The sequence below is a fragment of the Clytia hemisphaerica genome, unplaced genomic scaffold (assembly GCF_902728285.1).
Source record: "Clytia hemisphaerica strain Z4C2 unplaced genomic scaffold, Clytia hemisphaerica genome assembly, whole genome shotgun sequence".
NCBI classification, from domain to species: Eukaryota; Metazoa; Cnidaria; class Hydrozoa; order Leptothecata; family Clytiidae; genus Clytia; species Clytia hemisphaerica.
The window spans coordinates 209,696-233,297 of record NW_027104597.1 but is presented as its reverse complement, the minus strand read 5'-3'; the positions used below and the strand labels follow the sequence as shown (position 1 = coordinate 233,297).

General features: G+C 36.5%; 2 protein-coding genes across 2 annotated transcripts; both read right to left on the bottom strand.

Moving 5' to 3' along the window:
• Positions 1 to 13,961: 13,961 nt before the first annotated feature.
• LOC136824079 (sporozoite surface protein 2-like) lies at positions 13,962 to 18,098 on the bottom strand (the record flags this gene model as incomplete). Its single annotated transcript, XM_067080241.1, has 3 exons — positions 13,962 to 14,490; positions 15,497 to 15,722; positions 16,607 to 18,098. Coding segments are annotated over 3 exons (1,971 nt in total), but the record flags the coding sequence as incomplete, so codon positions are not given.
• Positions 18,099 to 18,107: 9 nt separating this feature from the next.
• Positions 18,108 to 22,071, bottom strand: LOC136824077 (sporozoite surface protein 2-like). The gene is made up of 4 exons (XM_067080240.1): positions 21,974 to 22,071; positions 21,616 to 21,683; positions 20,796 to 20,939; positions 18,108 to 19,240 (listed from the first exon to the last, which is right to left on the bottom strand). The coding sequence occupies exons 2-4, from the start codon at positions 21,680 to 21,682 to the stop codon at positions 18,108 to 18,110; spliced, it is 1,344 nt and encodes a 447-aa protein (XP_066936341.1). The 5' UTR covers position 21,683; positions 21,974 to 22,071.
• Between the last annotated feature and the right edge of the window lie 1,531 nt (positions 22,072 to 23,602).

Here is a 23,602-nt window from a genome sequence, read left to right as displayed (position 1 = left end):
ATGGAAACCAAATTTTGCATATTTGAGATTGAGGCTCATTTACTAAGATTAAGCATGGTTTGAAAATTATATGAGATATATAACTCGCCTCCGTTTTCTTTGTGGTGCGGATGACGCAAAATTGAAAAAGTAGAGAAATTTTTTTCTCTGCTAAAAATATTTCTAGGAAAGTCACCATTGTTTAGGAGGAGTTAGTTATTAGAGACCTCTGTCTCACCCCCCCCCCCTGGTGGAATTCTTTTTTCTTAGTGGGGAGATTCCTATTCAAATCCCAAAGGGGATATAAATTCTATTGTTCCAAGGTTAAAAAATCTAGCGGGTAAGGTTTTGGAGTGTAATTTTTAAACATTGAATTTTGAATGGGGATGAAATCAAAGTCAATTTCCCAGTTGGGCTGAAATTCGAGGGTATTTTACCACCGGGGACGAAATTTTTGCCAAATTTTTCAGTTGGGCTGAAGTCCCAGTGGATCTGTGACACAGGGGTGTTATTAGTTTGCTTGCTCAAGCATGAGTCGATTTGCCTTGGGAATAGGTAGTTCCAGTTATCTGGATTCAATATTTTGAAGTAACTATACCAGCGAGATCAAGTTACAGATCTGGAAAGTAGAGAAAAGCAATTTGCATTCTCTTTAACGATAACCCTTGCAATTATACTGGGCATATGTCCAGCACTATTAAAATTAATTTTTCAAAATGATACCTATTTTCATACAAAGAAAAGGATCATTGCTTGGTTAATTTGAGGCAATATTTGGCATCGTATACACCCCTCATTAATCTACGATATCCGGCACAATGTCAAATCTGAGATGAAAAACTTTTGAAATATTTTCTGACGTAAAATCGATACATTCTTTAAATACACACGCACAGTGAAAATGCGAACTAAATTGAGTATCCTTAATTGCCTTAAATCTTGTGTAACAATTATATATTGAAATAGGAAAAAGTTTGATTGAAATTTCTGAATGGACACGTTCTCGTCTGAATTTATAACATGGGAATTTCTCATATGGTGATACTGGTGTAAGAAAAAGATGTTTTTGACAATTTTGGTGACTATTTCTTTTTTCAGACCTAATCCCCTCTTCATCCTAGACGTATTTTTAAAGACACTTAATCCAGTGAGAAAATCTCCTGAAGAAATCAGCTTATCGATTACGATTTACATAACCAACTCCTCCCTTCTTCAATTATAAACACGTTTTCCTACCAACTTGAAAATATGAATATATGTTCTAATGCTTGGTGTGTCTGTTTCGTAACAACCTGTAAATCAGTGAGCCTATCTAGTTTTCACTCAGATTTCAGAAAGGACTATAAAATACTGGTTTCATTTCTTTTTTATAAAATGCCTTTTTTTCAAGTTAAAACATCAAGCACTTCATTGTACTAAGTTATAGGTATCAAGGAAAGGTCTATTATTTGCACTCCTACAGTACTTACCTTGGAAACTCAGAAACACCTCGGCTTTTGCCAGTTCTGTTAAATTTTAAACAATTTTCATCGTTTAGCTCCAGCTTGCCAATACTGGTCAAAACCGGGTTGTTACCGTAGAAAGCATTACGTCATGAAATCATGAATTCACTGTTCATTCAATAGCCTATGTAATCCGTTATATCAGATTCCTTCATTTTCCAGCAGCTACATAAACCGTCGATACCATCTTACGTAAAACTAAACCAAAATCCATCAACCGACAGAATAGCAGAGAAAAAAGGAGAGGTCTCCTTTTTAAATGCCCCGTTCCATTTTACACTAATCAACCCTGCTGTTCTTTATATCCACTGAATCAAGAGAGAACTATGGAGATTTTTTTCAGAACTAAAAAACGCACTAGGATAGTTCTGTATCAAAGGTTGTATTTATTTTTTTTGTGCTAACGTGTGATTTATCTCCGTTGATAGCTGCGTGATGCTTTCCATTTCTTTCTTACTTCTATTCTCCTTTCTTTCTTGAGTTAATCACCCGTTTAAAGACAGAGGGTGGTCTATCGTTAGATCTCTCCCCGTTCTCCTTAGATTTTAAATTTAGCAATCTCGTACCATGTCACCCACAAATCACCGTCGGAAACCTGTGAAATTACAATTACAAATCTCTTTCTCTGATAAGTTCGACATGGTCTAAAACTGCCTATGTTCTTTATGTGTTCTTTTATGGAGATGTGTCGTGCCTAGATTCACAATTGAATCTCTTGTAATTTACACCTTCCTAGGAAAACGTAGGTTAGGGGTGGAGGAGACGTATCGCCGTACTAATTTTTGCTTAAAGTAAAAGACGCCGGGTGGATTTTGTTAATTTACATAAAATTATCTTTCCATCAGTAGTACTTATTTTTATCTAAATTCTTTCTCACTTTGAATTCTATAGGACTAGCACTGGCCTGGATAGGCTATCAAATATTTATTTTGATGCTCCCGGATACCACCTTTCTTGGACCTGAAAGAGGGGAATCTATAGACAACCCAGGCTCAAAATATAAACCAAATGATATCTCCAGTCCTCTGTACCATGTATCATCTATACCGTTGTATTGAGTTTGGATTTGAATAGACTAGCAAACTAGTCTGTTAATTAATCATATCATAGGGCGTTTGTTATAAATTGGAGCTGTGTAGGAAGAGTTGGTAAGAGGGTTAGCTTTCAACCTCTCTTACCAACAAATTGTCTTCCTACTTTTACCTAAATCATATGCTCACTTTTCCCACATTGAATCATTCAAGCCCAACTGGCGTGCCAGTCTAGGATTTGAAAGACATCTTCTGTGAATGTAAAAAAAATTCAGGTAGGATGTCGTCGAGACTTTGTTTCTCATATTTTTTTCACAATGTTAGACAGTCTCCAGAACTCGAATGTGTCCTTAATTCGAACAAGTTTTCTCGTTCCCTTAGTTACAACAAAGCCTTATAAGGTTATAAACCAGTTTCCAGAGCTCAAAATTTCCATAACTCGAACAAATTTCAATTTCCCCGTGCGTGTTCGAGTTACAGAGACTTCACTGTATTGGTATATTATCCTGTAATGACGTCAGCTTTCCCGTAAATAGAAAAGTCACGTAATGATAATACATTTCCTTTTTGTCAGATGGAAACACCCCATTTGTATTTGGAAATAAAAAATAATCTCGCTGATGTATTGACTGGCCCCTTGACTGTGACAGTTATAAATGGTTTTTGTCTGGAGTAAATTGGCAACCGTTACATATTATGTCACCTATTGTGATATTCTTTCAATGATTTCTATCGGCAAAATTCAATACTCATTTTTTATAAGAACAAACTATATAAGAACATAAGGCTTTGATAGCCAAAATCTTAAGAACAAGTTAAGAACATTTTTAGACTTTGTGGGTACTAAAACACCCAATTTTTAACGAAAATGGACCAAAATACTCATAAAATGGTGAGATTAGGAACATTTTTAGGCCTAAAACTCAAAAAGTTAAGAACATCCCAAGGCTTTAAAAATTTTGGATGTTCTTATAAAAAAACGTGTACCTGCTGAATTACATTTTCAATTGATTTAAATTGAACCCCGTTTTCTAACAGTGGTGGATATGTTTTAAGCTTATACAAGAAATAAAGGCCATAGCTGGAGATGAAAGTAAACGTGTTTTATGCGACAGGTCATACAGTCCTTACTGGTGTGTAGAGCTTTTGATTCGTTAAAAACTTTGTCAGAACATGCTATGCTTTTGCAATTACTTTAGATCGACACACTTCTTTTTTATCAGAACACAGTTTATGAGAACATTTAGTTTGAAATTTAGGAACAAAGAACATTATAAAAACATGCAAAGCCTGGGAACATGCCCAAAAAAGGCACCCTTAAGGTTGGCAACACCTCTACCCTAGGATTCGAGGATGAATACAATGTATTTGATGCGAAAATAAAACCAGGATTTGCTGGAATTTAATCTTTTTTTCATTCGCCGACCTAGCAAAAAAGGAAAACTTCTGCAACACCATTCATTCAAACCATATCAACAATTTGGTGTACGTGTTCCAACTGTAGAGATACTACAATTTTTCGTCACGACATCTCATACGATATCCTGTAACTAACCAGTGTGTCTGCGAAGTCACTTGTTGAGATTTTCTAACAATATTTTCACAGACAATAATAAGGAGTGTCAAACACACTGTTTACGCCTGTATTCTATTTTGAACGCGATCTATAAGAATCAGAGTCTTTTGCTTTGGAACAGAGCCTGGTATGCATACACCGTACTTTTTTCTTGGCTGCCAATTTCCACCCGAGAGGCGTTTACCACTTATGTTTACGAATTTTGAATACAAAAATTTTAAGAATACACTTTCTTATAAGAACAAACTGTACAATAATATAAGGCTTCGATGGGCAAGAAATTATAAGAACAAGTTACGAACGTTTTAAGGCTTCAAGGACTCTAAAACACCCAATTTCTTAGGAAAATGGATAAAAATACCCACAAAATGGGGAAGAAAAAGGAAAAGTTAAGACATGCTTTTTAGGCTTAAAACTCAAAAAGCTAAGAACATCTCACAGCTTCAAAAATTTTGGATGTTCTTGTAAAAAAACGTGAATAATGATGTCATCTTTGACGAATTTTCCTCCATTTCTTAATCTTTTTGTAATGATTTGATTTTTGGCCGTTTTAGACGAAGCAAATTTAATTTTAAACCTCTTTCTCAAATTGAGTGTTTTTTCTTCTTGGTGTTAGTATTTTTTTAGTCAACATAAAGTTGATTATATTTTGACAGATCCTTTGAGATGATGATTTTGTGACGTCATAATATTCCCATCATGCAATACAACACGAACTTGTCTTTATTCAGTTTTCTTGGATTAAGATTCGCTCATCATACCCGAACCCATTGGGAATTTTCGGGTTAAAAATGAGAAATAAACAGCCAGTCTTCCCATCAACCAAAATTCCTTATTTGTTAAACTGCGCAGAAGAAAAAAACGTGGCATGGTCGTTATGCCATCATGTTTGACCAGTAATACACAAATATAGTAATAACTTTGAAAGCCTGAGACTCTGGGGGAAAGCTTAAGCAAATGGAAGATACGGGTATGTGCCGCCCATAAGGGTGCCTTTTGGACCTTCAAAGTACCTCTAAGGTTTGTAAAAATCACAATATCTAATTTCAGTCACCCTATGGGTTACAAAAACCTAAAAACTCCAATTTTTATCGCCTAAAAAAGGCTAAATTTTAGGAGAAAAGTCCCGGCAATGGTCCCAAAATTGACAAAATTTCGGTTTTTTCCCTCGATTCCCTCTAAAATTTCGCAAACCTACTCCCCCGGCCATAAACCCTAAAAGCTTTTCCTGCTCAAAGTTTATAAAAAATCTTTGATTCTCGGAGGTGTGGCCTCTCAAAGATGGTACCTTAGTTTCACTCACAAAGCGGACAATATGTAAAAAAAGGGTTAATACCGTCAAAATTGATTTGAAAATGAAAGTGGAATTTTTTTTTCTTGCATATTAAATATCTCATGATTGAATAACTGGTCAGCTGAATACTGGTATATCACGTTTCTAACTCAAGAAAGTCGTCTTTTCGGTTTCTTAAGCCCAAAATATTTTGTCATTTTTGACAGCTCCGTCATCTGATATGATTTGCTATCACTCAGCTTATTTTTATTATTAAATTAGATTTTTGACATTTATAAGTCGGAGATTTTCTTTATGATATTTTTCTTTAGAGCTTTCTGAAAATAAACATTCAATGAGAACTTTTAACTAGTAGTTCAATGTCCCCTTCAATGGCGATTATTAGTCAATGAAAGGGGATTGGGTCGAGCATTGGACCTTATACACAATTTTACAGGATCTAAAGAAAGGGGGCTAGTACCTTCAAACCCCTACACTCTAATACAAACCTGTCTCAAAATGTATAATACTCTTTGGACGACCTTTCCACTGAGTCTGTTACATTAGAAGATAGCAAATCGTCTTTTAATTCAACTGGACATGGACTCTGTTTACCTTGAAATAAATGTTTGTCACACGAATAAAATTCCGGATTGGCCCAAGGTTTCACACCACATATTTAAGATATGACTTATTTGGTATTTTAAATCATATCGCTTGGACATTTTTGCGAAAATTAGTTCTCGCGAAAGTATCTCACGAAAATATTTGAAATTCCAAACTTGACCCGCCAAAACCCCTAGGGAAAGAGAAGGAAAACGGATGAAAAAAAGTCTGAAAATATTTTTTTTGAGATTTGACTATTCATCTTTATCAATTTTTCAGGAGGCAAGAGTGTTCCTCTATCGACAACGTGATTTTGCATCAAGAGAAGCGATTCCAAATATGACAAATGCTGTGGTAAGACTTTCTCCTGTTTTCACCCAGATAAGTCCAAGACTTTTGACAAAGCTCTTGAACATTAGCAGATTTTAAGGGGCATGAACAAAGTGCTTAGAAAAGATTATGGAATAGCTTTCCAATGGTACCAAAGTGTGGTACCAATGGTACCAAACTCTCATGCTACAAGCTTTTATGTCATGTCAACTTTTTCAAAAAAAAAACAGCGTCCACAAAAGTGATAACGATCTTAATCTAGATGTCTCAGGATATTTTGTTGTTTCATTATGAAAAATTCAACTTATTGAAATTCTGTCTTAGGACCATGAAAGTTCTCTAAATGCTTCTTTCTGTTTTTGTTTTTTTTTTCGTTCCGCCTTTGGGTCTCTAGGTACAAAAAAAACTTGGACCATTTGCCAATCGGGAACGCTCTTTTCATCAGGGCAGATAGGTCACAATTAATCATAGCCTAGGAATCCATGCTATTCAAATTTACATCAGTCTTTTTTTTTTTGGAATAACGTTCGAGTCCGCCATGTATACATCAGATTGAAAAAAATACTGGATGGGACTCCTGTCTAAATTATTAATCACGAATTACAGATAGTGGATGACCTCATTTCGTACGATTCGTAGTGAACTTATTTTTGAGATTTGTGTTGCGAAATATATGGCATCTCAAAAAATCATTCCTCATAATTTGATCGAAAAGCCATGCTTTTTCTTTTAAGAGGCCCTTTCTCATAACTTACACATAAAACACTTAAAAAAGGTTTCTCCAAGATTATGAAAGTCTCAAGAGGTGTTTGTGAGGTGTGTACAAGCTTACTCGTAACTACAAACTCAGGTCGAACTTACAAGTTTACACTCGTTTTTGTAGTTAATAATAATAATAATAATAATAATAATAACGATATATTTCACAGTATCTCCAAAGTTTTACAATTGGCTCTTCGCCTGGAAATTGAGTATGATAAATATATATGTAGCGTATAAAAAATGTGATGTTCATTAAAAATACTGAGACTGGTTGTAACTAGAGACTAGAAGGCTAAAAGTTGGTAAAGCCAAGTACGTTCGATCAAATACCGTTGTAGAGTAATATGAGCTTGGCAAAAGTAGACTGAGTGAACGTAGTGCTAGTGGCTTGTGCAAGACCGGTGTAAAACCAAAGTTTGAATTTAGATTAAGCTATAAAATACTACAAAATTGATACAACTATTGATAACAACTAATAGAACTAATTCCTCCATGGACAGTAAAATAAAGTACGACCAGACCTGGACGCTAGGTAGGCTGTTAGATCTAGGAAATTAGTAGAGTAAATACGATTGACGAGGGATGTAAGAGTGACACAAGAGTATGACTTGGAATTGCAGAATGTCCAGGAGTAGTAAATATATAAAATGTCATTAGAATAACTCAAAACTAATTAAAATCAAATAATTAAACAAATAGGGGATAGTTGCTCTAAAGAATAATGACCGGAGTGTAACTACTGCTACTGGCTACGGAATAGGGATAAGTTAATCAATACGATGGAAAATGACTAAGAGATACAAGGCGTTAAAGGATTTGGAGTTAGATGTGGCAACGTCCCAGCTAAAAACGATAAGCAATATAAAAAAAAAATACTAAATAATGAAATATTTATTAAAAGTGAGAAAGTATGTTGTTATATAGTTGACGATCGTAAAGAATAGCAGAGTTGGTTATCACAAGGTTAAAACTCTCGCAAGTCTATTATGTTATCAAAAGGATAGTTATTGTTAAATTGGAATCAAGTCATGAGCAGAGTAAAATCCCAAGGAAATAGCTGGACTTTGAGATTCAAGACATGAAAATACTTTAAATTCATACAAGGCTCCTAGCTAGACCTTGATCCAAAAAATGCCTTTTAGTTTCACTACAAAATATGTTATAATCTAATTCATCCCGACATTTTTGGGGAAGTCCATTGAATATACGCGAAGAGTCGTATTCAAAACTACCCATAATAATATTCGGACATGCCAACATTGTGCCAGCGTGAACAGGGTTTCTCAAACCTTCTCGAGGTGTCATTTTTTCCGTCGGAAGGAAAGTTGGCCAGTTATTAGAGTTAATGGATTTCCATGCAAGTTTAGCCATGCTAAATTCTGCTCTCTCGCGTATTGGTAGCCATTTCAGCGAGATCACGTCTGATACGTTTGAGTAGCGGCCTCTCACGAAACTGGCGGTTGCGTTTTGTATCCGCTGCATCTGCTGGATGAGGTAGGATGGTGCGTTGATGAAAAGAGCATTGCCGTAGTCGAGCTGGCTCAATACAAGCGATTCTGCAAGCTGCTTCCGTAGATGGTAAGGTAGGTAGCGCTTGATACGACAAAGTGACTTGAGTGTACCATATGCTTTAGACGTGGCTTTTTTTATATGAGCGTTCCATTTCATATCCTCACTAAACGTTATACCGAGGAGTTTGAATGTTTTGACACGTTCGATGGTTTTTTCGTCAAGCGATTTTATCTCGTATTCAAACTGGTGTCGTCTGGCCATTTGTTGTGTCGAGAATAGCACGGTTTTCGTCTTTTTCGAATTGAATAGAAGATTCTGGGTTTTCGACCATCTCTGGAGATCTTTGATGTCGTTGTCGATTTTTTCAGTGCACTCTACGAGGTGTTGGGGTCTTGTATGACGATACAGGCTGGTGTCGTCTGCATATTGCATACACTCCGCATCAGTATTTATTGACATGTCATGAACGTAGATATTAAATAGAACAGGGCCGAGGATACTTCCTTGGGGAACACCATTTAGTACGGTAAGTCTGTTCGATTCCTTGTCATTGATCTGTACGAATTGTAGACGGTTTGATAGGTAACTTGCCATTAGTAGCAATGCAGACTTTGAAAAGTTAAGTTTATGAAGTTTCTCAATCATTATTTCGAAATCGACTGTGTCAAATGCTTTCGAGAAATCGGCCATCACAGAAAGAGTGACTTCACCACTATCCATCGCTTTGATGATATCACTCTTGATTTTCATACATGTTGTGATCGTACAGTGTCCTTTTCGAAATCCAGATTGATGGTTGGATAGAAGTTTACGGGATTCGATGTGATCGACCATTTGAAGCATTAGAATTCTTTCGTATACTTTTGAAAGGATTGGGAGAATGGATATCGGTCGGTAATCTGACGGTTCACTTGGTTCATCGACTTTAGGAATAGGCGTGATCTTCGAGATTTTCCATTGGTTTGGAAAAACGTTCTCCTCGATTGCAGTGTTTATTATGTGACAAATTGGACTGGTGATTTCGTTAATACAAAGTTTTAAGAATTTCGAAGGTATCTTATCTTGTCCGGTGGAGCAATCATTACGGAGTGAGAGGATTGCTTTTCTTACGCCCGAGTAGGTGGTTTTAGAGAAAATGAATGTGTTCGGATTATCAGGAAGTGTATCAATCAAGTTTCGCAACGTTTCTTCAGGCTTAGGTACAGAGTTAAGTAGCCTTACTGCGGTTGTGTTATAATGTTCATTAAGTGCGTTTGGGTCAGCGTCGATACTCTTTGGGTTTGGATTTAAAATCCGGTAGATGGTATTCCAAACTTCTTTCGGGCGTCTCGATGATAGTGCTTTTTTATACATGGGTGATGTCATGTTTAAGAAGACCTTTGGCAATAAAATCAACACACACATTCAATTCTGCCAAAGTTTTTAATCCATTTGAAACCTGCTTTGTGAGGTACATCGAGTCCATTTTCCTTTCGCCGAAAGACTCTCTGATCCACTTAACATTTATCATCGTCTTACAAGGACTTTTGTATTTTCTGATAACTGACTTCTTCGAGTATCCCGTACATATGCCATTTCACGGTTGGAGGGAATGATGGGTAAATCGAATACTAATCAGATCGATTATTATCGATTAGATTCGATTAGCAATCGAATTTCATTACTGTTTGCTTAGTTTTTGCTTTGCAAAGTGAAAGAAGAATTGTTAATTAAATATTGGACTATTTAAGTGAAACAGAATTTTTTGTGTCGCAATTCTGTAAGTTTCGGTACGCCCCCGCCCTTCTCCACGTACCCGCAAAATATTAATCATATTCTTTTTTGCACTACAAAAAAGCTTACACGAATCTATAAAAAAAATCGAACGAAAAAATTCTACAACTTTATTAAGAGTACATGTTTTTTTATAAGAACAAACTATATAAGAACATTTGGCTTTGATAGCCAAAATCTTAAGAAGAAGTTAAGAACATTGTAAGGCTTTGCGGACTCTAAAACACCCAATTTTTAGGAAAATGGACAAAAATACTCAAAAATGGCGAAAATAAGAACAAGTTAAGAACATGAAGGCTTAAAAAAATTTGGATGTTCTTATTAAAAGAAAACGTGTATGGCTACAGACCATGCTTTTAATTTACTTGCATCTAATTTCTTTTATACACCCCTTGTGTCACAGACCCGGTAGGACCGTAGTACAGTGGTAGAGCATCCGACTACGGTTCGCAAGGCTGTAGGTTCAACCCCCAGCCGGGTCATACCAAAGATTCCCAAAATGGTACTTGATGTCTCTCTGCTTGATGCTCAGGAACTAAGAGAAAGATCAAGGGTAAGTGGAGAAATCCAGGGAGAAAGAGTGGCGCCCTCCCCTACCTTCGGGTAGATAGCTATCGAAAGAGGAGCCTTCGGGTCGCCTCCGACTGCGGTCGCAGACTTACTTACTTACTTAGGACCCCCGCCTCACTTGAAAATTTGACTTTGTTTTCCTCACCATTTAAAATTCAATGGAAAAGTTGCACACCACAACCATCCCCACTGGACTTTTCAACCTGAGAAGAATGGAACTTCTATCCCAATATTTTTCTATCCCACATAAAGGGAATTCAACAGAAATTTTCACATCACTGTGGGAGGATGTTCCACCAGGACTGTGAGACAAGAGAGTAGCAACTTATCAAACTTACCAAAGCAGATTTATTCACGCCAGGAAAATCATGAAATTTTACCCCCAAACACTCATCGAAAAGCTTCTTTTATAATTAGTCTCACTAGGGACATATGGGACGTCTGTAGAATTGAAAACCATTCCAAAATATTTTATTATTTTGAATTATTGAAGGTTCTTTTTTCATTTTTTTTTTATTTAATTTCATTTCTTAATGTCTTTCTTCAGATAGTTGTAAATAGTTGTAAATTTTGATGAACAAATGAACAAACTATATTAAAATTAGGAAAGTCTATATATTAGTTAGCCACCTCTCTTTTATGATTGTGAAATTGGAAATTGGAAAATCTGCTGGAGAAATTATTATTGGCGATAAAAACCAAATGTACACACTTTCTTACGAGGATAATTCTATAATAACTTGTGGCTTTATTTAGTGCCAAAACCTAAGAACAAATTAAGAACAATCGCAGCCTTAGATCACAGAATTGGCAAACAATATGATTACTTCAAGACCTGCTTTGGGAATGTTGTTAACCACGAATAACAACTGCAAATTTTTCTAATTCTTATAAAAGAAGTATCGAAGAATAGATTGATTCCAGAATAAAACAGCAGATTTTCTTCATTTTCAACTTTTGTGAAAAGGGAATAAAAAGGTTAGCTTAATTAGCTTTGGTTACAAGACAGTGGGATACGAAGAATGTTTTTCCTTTTCTCCATTTCACTGTTCAGATGGCGCCAAAACTAGCCAGGTTATCGATATAAAGAATTTCACCTACAGTACTAGTATGCCGGCCATTCTGTAGCAATATTCAATCTTTTGATTATTTAGTTCAATTCAATCCTCATATTTGATTCAATCATCATATTTAGTTCAATCCAATTCCCATATTTAGTTCGATCCAATCCTGATATTTTATTCAATTTTAATTTTATTAAATTTTCCCGGGGACGAGTTAGTAGAGGGGTGATTATTATCTCTGATGTTAACGTTCAGCCCCACGACCACGTCCCAACCTCTGCCACGTCCATGCGTAGGGCCAACACCATTACCACCAGATCCTTTCCCAGCAGTTGTTCCACCACCACCAGGCGCTCTAAGTCTTTCAGACTGATTTAATCTGCTAAAAGTTCCATTTACGCGAGCTTGCAGCCATCATTGCGGAAACTGCATTTGAAGACTGCGCAAGCTAGAGTCCTAGCTGTGGAAGAAGAGGCTGCAGATGTCGTTTGAAGTAGATCGTTTGGCAATCAGCCAGTCTTGAGTTGTTGTCCGCCGTCAACTATCTGTACCCACACAACGTTGTTTCAACGTTTATCTAACGCTCACACGTCTATATAACGTTAGATGAACGTTGAAACAACGGGGTGAATTGCACCAAATCTGTACCACAGGACAAACTGTCTTCAAATTGCCATAGAAGTAGATGTGTTAGGTACTAGAACTTGAGTTTTCGTGGATTTTTTGATACTTTGTTTTGTCTTTGAAATATTAGCAAAAATTAGTGACGGACGGGACGTCACGCATATGCTCGTCTTTTATCCACTCAATTTTAAATTTGGCTTTCTAAATTTTAGTCAATTTTATGTAACAGTATTACTCTATAATGGAAGTATATGATTTGAACATTTCAGGCTGTTTTCTTGAGCCAAATTTGAGTTACAACTGAAAATGTGTGACGGACGGGACATAATTTTGTTGTGTACCAACTAAGTAATTCTATACTACGTCATACCCGACTGATTTTTATATCGCAGTTTTACTGGCCCCTTTTCTGTTATTGCACCGAGGAAGTTTATTCTAGGGAGATAATAATTACCGTCTACTAACTCGTCCCCAGGAAGAATTTCCCGAAAAGATTGAAAAGAATAAAAAATATTGAATGAAAAAAAAAGATCGAATGAAAAAAAAAGATCGAATGAAAAAAAGATTGAATAAAAGGATTGAATGAAATATGAAGATTGGATCAAATATGAGTATTGAATCAAATATGAGGATTGCACTGAACTAAATATTGGGATTGCATCAAATATGAGGATTGGATCAAATAAAGGAATTGGATTGAACTAAATATTGGGATTGGATCAATTAATTATTATCCTCCATGACCAGGTATGATGATTGGAGTGAGCTAAATATTTAAAAGATTGAATATTGCTACAAAATGGCCGGCATTCTACAGTAGAGTCTCTTTCACTCGAACCATTATAACTCGATTGTCTCCTTAACTTAACAAGTTTTATGATGCCTTCAGTTAACAATAACTTATAAACCTTACTCCATAACTCGAAATTAACTTAACTCAATTTTCTTTGACTTTCTGACTTTTTTTAAAACTTTTTTTTACTTTTTGAAAATATGGTTTGGTACCCCTCGATTACGTACTGTGAGATGAACTAGAACAAAATAAAAGCCCCCCTCCAGGAGAATAATTTCCACAAACGGTTACCAAAACTTTTAGTAAATACACAAGAATATTTTGAACAAGATATTTCGTTTTTTTTTACAATAAATTATCAAATATAAACAGTTGCAGAAAATATTAGTAGCATATATTAATTAAAATACCTGGAAAGATCACCAAGCTTTCTTTCCACAAAAATATCTTTTTGAATACAGTGCATCCGGAAAAAATAGAACTCAAGGGCTACTTAGACTACACAATATATTGGTTAGCAATATTCGACAATATAGATTTCGGACCGTAAAGTACGAAGTAAAAGCAGATGCTGTATTTTAAAAAGGAATTTTCTCTCTGTAAACAATCCTCCATATTGTTGGAATATTGCAAATCGAGCTGACAATATATTGCAGACACCATATTGCCGGTACTAGGTTAATGTATTATCAATATATTGTTTGATATTATATTGTATGTCCATTCTTGTGATATATATGTTTAACCCTTGAAACATTAGATTCTATTGTTTGGACTAGAGAATCGAACACATAGTATGATAACTGATTTAATAGATTTTTATTTATCTTGATTTTTGTCCACTATTTTTCTATATCCCCGGCGGGACGTGGTATCGCGCATCGTAATGGTTTTACTTGCTCAGTGTATTGACCAATAAAATTTCCTGGAGGTGAGTATTGAGCAACGACGTAGATTTTAGTGCCGTCTCCATTGATTGCCATTCCTATACCGATTTTTGTTGTGGTCATCCATACCATTTGTGTAAAATGTCCTATCACCTTTCCATTAAGAGATGTCCCAGATCCAAAGTCATAATTTTCAATCTCATCGTACCTGTATCAAATATAATATACAGAAAAATACCAGATGAGATGGAGTTTTTATTAAGATACTTTTAAGGGCTCTGACCATAGTGAATTTTTCATATTTGTCATGTACAAAATATAGATTTCTGCCTGATGTAGCCAAAAGAACTATGGTATGTTATACATTTTCTGTTAGACCAACTATTCCTGAATCTGAAGATTTAAAAATCGTAACGAAAAAAATTGATGAAGAAGAAAACATACCGACGTCAGTACGATCAAGACAAGATTTGACGTCAAATCACACTAAGAGACTGACAGTTAGTTGGTCTTTAAAGCGGCTGTATTTCTTAATGTGTTTTAGTCAGAGAGTTGCTGTAATACATTTTTTTGCTCAGAATTTCATGCTCTTTCAGATGATACCAACCATCTTTTGAAAATCCGTTATTTTTCTACCCCTTATTTTCCCTTGCAGTTTTGCCTATTGCGTCACTATTTTGGTCACAAAAGGTTTTCCCAAGCCTAATCCACGTCTCCATCTCAAAAATATCTTGTAATATACTGTTCTTTGAAATAAACTTAAAATGGCTAGGTCGTAAAAAAATGTCACGGAATCCTAGGCTTGGCCCCCCTACTACTAGTCCTTTCTTTAGCATCTCTCATCTTGCCCCAGTAGTAATCCATATTTGCACAGGATAGCACCTTTGGAATTTATCTTCAGTTTCCGTAATCCTGACTGCAGCTCTGTGGATATTTTTCATGCTAATTCTCTTTAGTTATAGGACACGTTCTGCTTTTAAAAGGAGTTTTTAGATTTTTTCTTTGTTTTCTCTAGGGGTTGTAAACATAACTCATCGGGGAAAATATGTCGGAGTTTTATCTGGTCGGTTTTTTTTCGTCGGGGGAAAATTTCGTCACCCCCTCAAAATGTTCGTCACTTTCCCCCGACATTTTTTCCCCGATAATGTATACCCACTTTTCTTTTGAGTGATAAAAGAGAAGAGAAAAAAAAACAAAAAAAAAACAATACTTACCATAAATCTAGTGCTCGATTGCAGCTTCCTTCCCTCGTCACGCCACCAGAATTAAAAGCAAAATACAAATTTTCTCCTATGCCTGGTTGTTCACTGTGCTCAAATTCCTCCGTTTGTGCTAGTTGTTCAGCATATAATTGAGCAGAATTTTGCAACATATGGTCCCATGAAAGAAGGTTGTCGGTATGTCTAAATCGGTACATGTTATGTCTTTCAAAACACTCATCTAGAAAAAAAATTATGGAAGAATTACTTGAAGAAATATCATGCATAAAATTCCGAAAGGAACAAAACAAGTGCGATCGGGATATCTCAAGATTGAGTACTTTTTTCCAAAGATGTCTTTCATTGACTTTCTGACTACCAGTTGACACGAGGTTTAAGTTTTTAGTTTGACACGTGCATTCAAATGTCCATATTGAGTCAGTGGGGGCCGATCGACAGAGGTTTGCCAGGTTTGAAAAATGGACCTTCTGTCGGATAGAATATTCCTAAAGGAACTGGTCTCTCAATTTTTGTGAAGAGAAGTTAAATTTTGCAACCCGTCGCCCGTCTTGCGCCCTTTTTCAATCATAACGCCCGCCATGAGAGCGCAGACGTACGCTGTTGATATGTGGCCACCTACCCTTTTTGCTCAAGTGTGCCAAAATAACTGAACAATTCTTCAGGGTACTAAAATACCAAAAAAGTGGTAACCAGACAAAAATTGAGAAATCTTTTAGCACATTGGTACTAAAACTAGTGATATCAATTTTAGCTTTTTTAGGATTTTTCTTAATTTTTTCAAAAGAAAGGTTTAAAGCCTTTGAAGAAAATTTCTTAGGTTCAATCAAGTAGCAATTCGTGTAAAAAAGATTTTGTGTTGCGAAAATTAGCATTTTCGAGAAAACTAGTCTCGAGAAAGCCCAAATTAGTGAGGTTTCTGTGTCAAAATGTCCCAAATAATCTTTGTGCAATTGTACAGCACTTTTCTAAATTAGGTTAGTTGTAATCAATAATTTCTCGAAACCCTTTTTAGTGCTCTTATTATATGTTAAAAGTAAAAATAATAGTAGCAAATACTATCCTTACTGTCTCATGAGATGTGACGAATATTAAAACGAAAATTACCTATCAGTAGATCGACTGGTCTCTCTCCTGATGGTTCTGGATGGGATAGGCTATCACAGTCAGGCTCATCGAATGGATCCTCTAGGTTAGGCTCATCAGGATTTGTTGGTTCCACAGGACCAATTGGAACATCAGGGCCGGTCGGCAGTCCAGGGGCGGATGGATCCTCTAGGTTATCATCAGGGTTTATTGGTTCCACAGGATCAATTGGTGCATCAGGGTTTATTGGTTCCACAGGATCAATTGGAACATCAGGGTCGGTCGGCAGTCCAGGGTCGGATGGATCCTCTAGGTTATCATCAGGGTTTGTTGGTTCCACAGGATCAATTGGTGCATCAGGGTTTATTGGTTCCACAGGATCAATTGGAACATCAGGGTCGGTCGGCAGTCCAGGGTTGGATGGATCCTCTAGGTTATCATCAGGGTTTGTTGGTTCCACAGGATCAATTGGAACATCAGGGCCGGTCGGCTCTCCAGGATCGGATGGATCCTCTAGGTTATCATCAGGGTTTGTTGGTTCCACAGGATCAATTGGTACATCAGGATTTGTTGGTTCCACAGGACTAATTGGTATATCAGGGCCGGTCGGCAGTCCAGGGGCGGATGGATCCTCTAGGTTATCATCAGGGTTTATTGGTTCCACAGGATCAATTGGTGCATCAGGGTTTATTGGTTCCACAGGATCAATTGGAACATCAGGGCGGGTCGGCAGTCCAGGGGCGGATGGATCCTCTAGGTTATCATCAGGGTTTATTGGTTCCACAGGATCAATTGGAACATCAGGGCCGGTCGGCAGTCCAGGATCGGATGGATCTTCTAGGTTATCATCAGGGTTTGTTGGTTCCACAGGATCAATTGGTGCATCAGGGTTTATTGGTTCCACAGGATCAATTGGAACATCAGGGCCAGTCGGCAGTCCAGGGTCGGATGGATCCTCTAGGTTATCATCAGGGTTTGTTGGTTCCACAGGATCAATTGGTACATCAGGATTTATTGGTTCCACAGGATCAATTGGAACATCAGGGCCGGTCGGAAGTCCAGGGACGGGTGGATCCTCTAGGTTATCATCAGGGTTTGTTGGTTCCACAGGATCAATTGGTGCATCAGGGTTTATTGGTTCCACAGGATCAATTGGAACATCAGGGCCGGTCGGAAGTCCAGGGACGGATGGATCCTCTAGGTTATCATCAGGGTTTGTTGGTTCCACAGGATCAATTGGTGCATCAGGGTTTATTGGTTCCACAGGATCAATTGGAACATCAGGGCCGGTCGGAAGTCCAGGGACGGATGGATCCTCTAGGTTATCATCAGGGTTTGTTGGTTCCACAGGATCAATTGGTGCATCAGGGTTTATTGGTTCCACAGGATCAATTGGAACATCAGGGCCAGTCGGCAGTCCAGGGTCGGATGGATCTTCTAGGTTATCATCAGGGTTTGTTGGTTCCACAGGATCAATTGGTGCATCAGGGTTTATTGGTTCCACAGGATCAATTGGGGAACATCAGGGCCAGTCGGCAAGTCCAGGATCGGATGGATCCTCTAGGTTATCATCAGGGTTTGTTGGTTCCACAGGATCAATTGGTACATCAGGATTTATTGGTTCCACAGGATCAATTGGAACATCAGGGCCGGTCGGAAGTCCAGGGACGGATGGATCCTCTAGGTTATCATCAGGGTTTGTTGGTTCCACAGGATCAATTGGTGCATCAGGGTTTATTGGTTCCACAGGATCAATTGGAACATCAGGGCCAGTCGGCAGTCCAGGGTAGGATGGATCTTCTAGGTTATCATCAGGGTTTGTTGGTTCCACAGGATCAATTGGTGCATCAGGGTTTATTGGTTCCACAGGATCAATTGGAACATCAGGGCCAGTCGGCAGTCCAGGATCGGATGGATCCTCTAGGTTATCATCAGGGTTTGTTGGTTCCACAGGATCAATTGGTACATCAGGATTTATTGGTTCCACAGGATCAATTGGAACATCAGGGCCGGTCGGAAGTCCAGGGACGGATGGATCCTCTAGGTTATCATCAGGGTTTGTTGGTTCCACAGGATCAATTGGTGCATCAGGGCCGGTCGGCAGTTCAGGGACGGTTGGATCCTCTAGGTTATCATCAGGGTTTATTGGTTCCACAGGATCAATTGGTGCATCAGGATTTGTTGGTTCCACAGGACCAATTAGGATGATCGACAGTCCACGGCCGGTATTAGGGGCGGGTTCAGGGGCGGTTTCAGGGGCGATTTCAGGGGCAGGTTCAGGGGCAAGTTCAGGGGCTGGTTCAGGAGCGGGTTCAGGGACTGGTTCAGGAGCGGGTTCAGGGGCGGAAGGATCAGGCACGTCAGGATTAGTTGGCTTTTCCGTTTGTTTTTTATGCCGTCTTATTACGTATGGTCTCCTAGGTAGATATATCATTGTCTCTCTCGAAAATTTTCTCAATTTATTTTTTACAATTTGTTTTTTTCTCTTAATACGTTTCTGTTCAGCTCTTCTCCTTTTTTGTTCTTTTCTTTGTTTTTCCACTCGAAGTTTCCTTTTCATCATTTGTTGCAATTTTTGGTTTTTAGTTCTCGCTCTTCGTTGCTGTAATCTTTGACCTCGATTGCTTTGCTTCTTTTTAAATCCATTATTTGAAACTAAACGTAACAAGAGCAGGGTTTATAAACGTTATGACCAGGTTATGTCTTCTAAAATTGAGTAAATGACTTTGCCACTTTCTTAAACCTCAAGTAGTATAGGGTTTAAAATTACGTCACAAGAAACCACTATGTCAATTTGATTATTAGCCTCCAGTCATACTTAATGAAACGAATTTATTGAAACTTTTATTATATGGGGATGAGAGTTTGACTTCAATTCTAAATAAAACTATTCTTTGTTCTGTTGTTGAATTTCTTAACGAAACTGGAAGGTTTAGCGGTGCTTTATTTTAGTCTTTTACCTAACAACTGTAGCTTCCTTCTCCAAGATTTTTGTTTTTGTTTCTTATTATGATTTACTTATTTATTTTTGGACCTACCCCGGTGGAGGTCCTATAAATTAACCTATGTTTGTTCGTCCGTTCGTCCGTTCGTCCGTTCGTCCGTCCGTTCGTCTGTTACCAACTTTTCTCAGGATTGAATCATAGGAATCTTTTGATTTTTGGTATAAAGGTGCAAAATGGTGGTGGCCAAAATATGGTGGAGCCCGATTTTCGAAAAAAAATTTTTGGGGCAAATTGGGGCCAAAAAACAGCTAAAAAACGGGTTTTTTGTACTTTGTGAAAAATTGGATCATTAATTTTTTCTGAATTTTTGCATGAAAGTAGGGTACCATCATAGGTAAAAGATGGCTCAAGCAGATTTTTGCAAAAAAAATTTGTTGGCTCAAAAAACGCATGTTTATCTATAAGAATCACTATTAATAAGCATACAACAATGTTCTTATTCAAATTACTCAATTTTTTATGAGATAGATGTTTTTTTTGCTCACGAGGGCTTACTTTTGAAAAATATGTGTGTTTAAACATGCAATTTTGGTTGCTTGGCGTGTTTTTATAGAAAAACTGGCCAAATTCGATATTTTTTATAAGCACATTATCAATTACTTAGGTATTAGCTTTTCTCGAGATTAGCTCTTTCATTCTTTATGATTTTTTGCACAAAGATGCATAACTATAAACCCTTGAATGTGTCGGAGCCCGATTTTTGGAAAAACAAATTTTGGTCAAATTTGAGCCAAAAAACGGCTAAAAAACTTTGTGAAACATTGGATCATTAATTTTTTCCAATTTTTTGCATGAAAGTAGGTAAAAGATGGCTCAAGCAGATTTTTGTAAAAAAAGAATTTTTTAGCTCAAAAAACGCATGTTTATCTATAAGAATCGCTATTAATAAGGATACATCAATGTTCTTAGCAAAATTACTCAATTTTTTGATGAGATAGATGTATTTCTTGCTCACGAAGTCTTGAATATGAAAGAATATTTCAAGGGCATGAAATTTTGGTTTCTAAACGTTTTTTTATAAGAAACAAACGACTAATTTTAATAGATCGTCACTATTTGTGTTCTGAATGATTGTTTAACGGTCATGCTCACGTAGATATCAATTATATGTGTTAAATGCACGAATGACAAAATGGTGAAAAGTGTGTGCATTTTCAAAGTGAATTTCCAGTAAAAAAGTTTTGTTATGTACTACCTTTCCTTACCTTTCAAGTTAGCTCTGCGATTATTACTGTTTTCGACCAAGTTACATCTACCGCATGTTTTCTTACATGAACGAGAGAATATGGTGTTGCATCTGGTAGCAATCAGTTTACATAAAGGTGATGCATCTTGACAGTCCTCCTTAGCTATATAAAGAAAATAGAATCAACAATAATTTCACGATCAAGAATTGTCTGTATTTTACATGTACTTCCAAATAAAATTTTCGAGATTTTAATGAACGGGGAGGGGACCTAATTGCCGGGGGGTTGGAAATCGTACTTCTGAAAACCCAAAAATAAGATAAGTATAGGCTAAAATAATGCTATTTAGGGCAAAATAGGGGGCCTTCTTTTTGACAGCTGAAAATATTCTTAAAAATTGATAAACGGGGGGAGGGAGGACCCTAATAAGGTTCGGGGGTTAAGAAAATTTCCGAAAAATTAATAAGCAGGAGGCCGGTTTATTTGGAACCTTAGTAGGTTAATAAAGGAGGGCAACCAAATTAACATGGCATCTTTGACTAGAACGTGGGAGTTTTTAAAGTGGTACATACGATTCCGCCACATCGTCAATTTCAAGCACAAAAATTCTGCCACCGAAAATTTCATTGAAATCCCAGATTTCCGTCAATAACTCATAAAAAACAGATATTTTTTCCCTATTCCGAAATTCCGACCGATTTTTTGCTACGCTTGGTTTATCCGAACTGAATCAGTCCAATTTTTTGTCGAATTCCGCCAGTCCGCCAGAGAAAAGGCGTTACTCCGCTCCTCCGCCGCTCGTGAACTTTCCCTTCTTAATAGCTGAATAGATTCTTACCTGATGAGATCGGCAATAATACCAGAACAAGACAAAGAGAGCTGATGCAAACCAAGTTGGTAATCATCCTAAAAGAAATAATTGATGAAAAAAGTAAATAGAATGAAGAGAATGAAGACAAAAATCAATCACTCATGAAAAGAATAATTACCTTTCCAGTGGTAGCAGAAGATCTATATAAAATTGAAACAAAGGCAGCCCAAAATAATTGTTTTAAAACCAAAAAATTAACTCAAAAGAAAGCCCAACCTAAGTTAGAGGTTATAGGGTTATAGAGCAATAGGGTTAAAAAAATTACAGAGAATAAATCCAGAAGTTAGATGAACTGCGATGAAATAAAATAAAGCTTTTAAAATACCTTGCTGGTTGATACAGTAGTTACTTCACAAAAAAAACATCACTATTGCAAAAGACGCATCAGATATCGTCAACGTCGCTATCCAAAGCGGCACATACAATAAATGTCAAGAATAAATAAAGAATAAATAGGATCAATCCTATTTATATCCCTTCAGGTGTTGTTTACACAAATACAGTATTTCCCGTTAATGTTTTCCTTTTTAATCCCATTCAATGAATCTGATTGGTTGACTTTGATCACGTGATGGTCACGTTAATTGAATAATTACTGTGAAAACCCGATATCATAATGTACAAGTATGTGCGGTAATCAAGTGATGAATTCATTAGAAGATATCCAATAATTTGTTTGTTTTTAAGAAGAAAAAACCCAATCGGAGAACATGTTCTTTTATAAGAACACTTTTGTACAAGAGAGCACGAGGTTTAATTTTCCTTTAGCAAAAAAAAACATTAACAAATTAAAAATAATACCAGCCTCAGATTTCCAAAATGCTAAAAAAATCTTATTTTAAACTCCTTTTGAATTAGTGGATTAAGATTAGAACATTATTAAGAACATTTTAAGTGAATTTAGGCCTAAAAATCTGGAAAAAATAAGAAATACTAAACATTACTTACTAGTTCTTATAAAAAATGTAATTATTATATGGTCATTATAAAACGTCTCTATCATTTTCAAGAAGCTCCCAACATCCACAACGACGGTATTTGAGTGTGGATGCAAAAGCTAAAAAAAAACTATTCAAAATGTAACTCTTCAAAAGATGATAATGTCAGAGCTAATTGTATATTGAGATTTCCGGGTTTTTCAGATATTTTATTAATGATTGAAAACGTGGTGTGTAATTATGAAAATTTGTAAATGTGAAAAGCTTCTACTCTCCCGCTGAAGACCTACATCTTTTTTTAAGAACATCCAAAATTTTTGAAGCCTTCGGATGTTCTTAACATGTTCTTAATTTCACAATTTTGTAAATATTTTTGCCTATTTTCCTAAGAAATTGGGTGTTTTAGGGTCTGCAAGCCAAAATCAAACCAATTTATTTTTAATCAAAAACTGACTTAAAATCCAAGTTTGAATTAGTTAATACCTGAAAAGATATAGCCGGTTGCTACAATCATGGACAAAATATTTGAGACAAAGAGAATTTCCCTGTGAAATTTTAAACACCACAAATGATTTAAAAGCACGTGAAAGTACAGTTGGAAAGTACAGTTTTAAAACTCTGAGTTTTAACATTAGGGAGAAAAAGACTTAGGATCTCAGGATCTCAGAATCTCGCTTCATTTAAGTCTAATAGAGTTGCCTGTCTTCTTCGAAACTCGACCGCCTAAAAATCTGGAAAAAATAAGAAATACTAAACATTACTAGTTCTTATAAAAAATGTAATTATTATATGGTCATTATAAAACGTCTCTATCATTTTCAAGAAGCTCCCGACATCCACAACGACGGTATTTGAGTGTGGATGCAAAAGCTAAAAAAAAACTATTCAAAATGTAACTCTTCAAAAGATGATAATGTCAGAGCTAATTGTATATTGAGATTTCCGGGTTTTTCAGATATTTTATTAATGATTGAAAACGTGGTGTGTAATTATGAAAATTTGTAAATGTGAAAAGC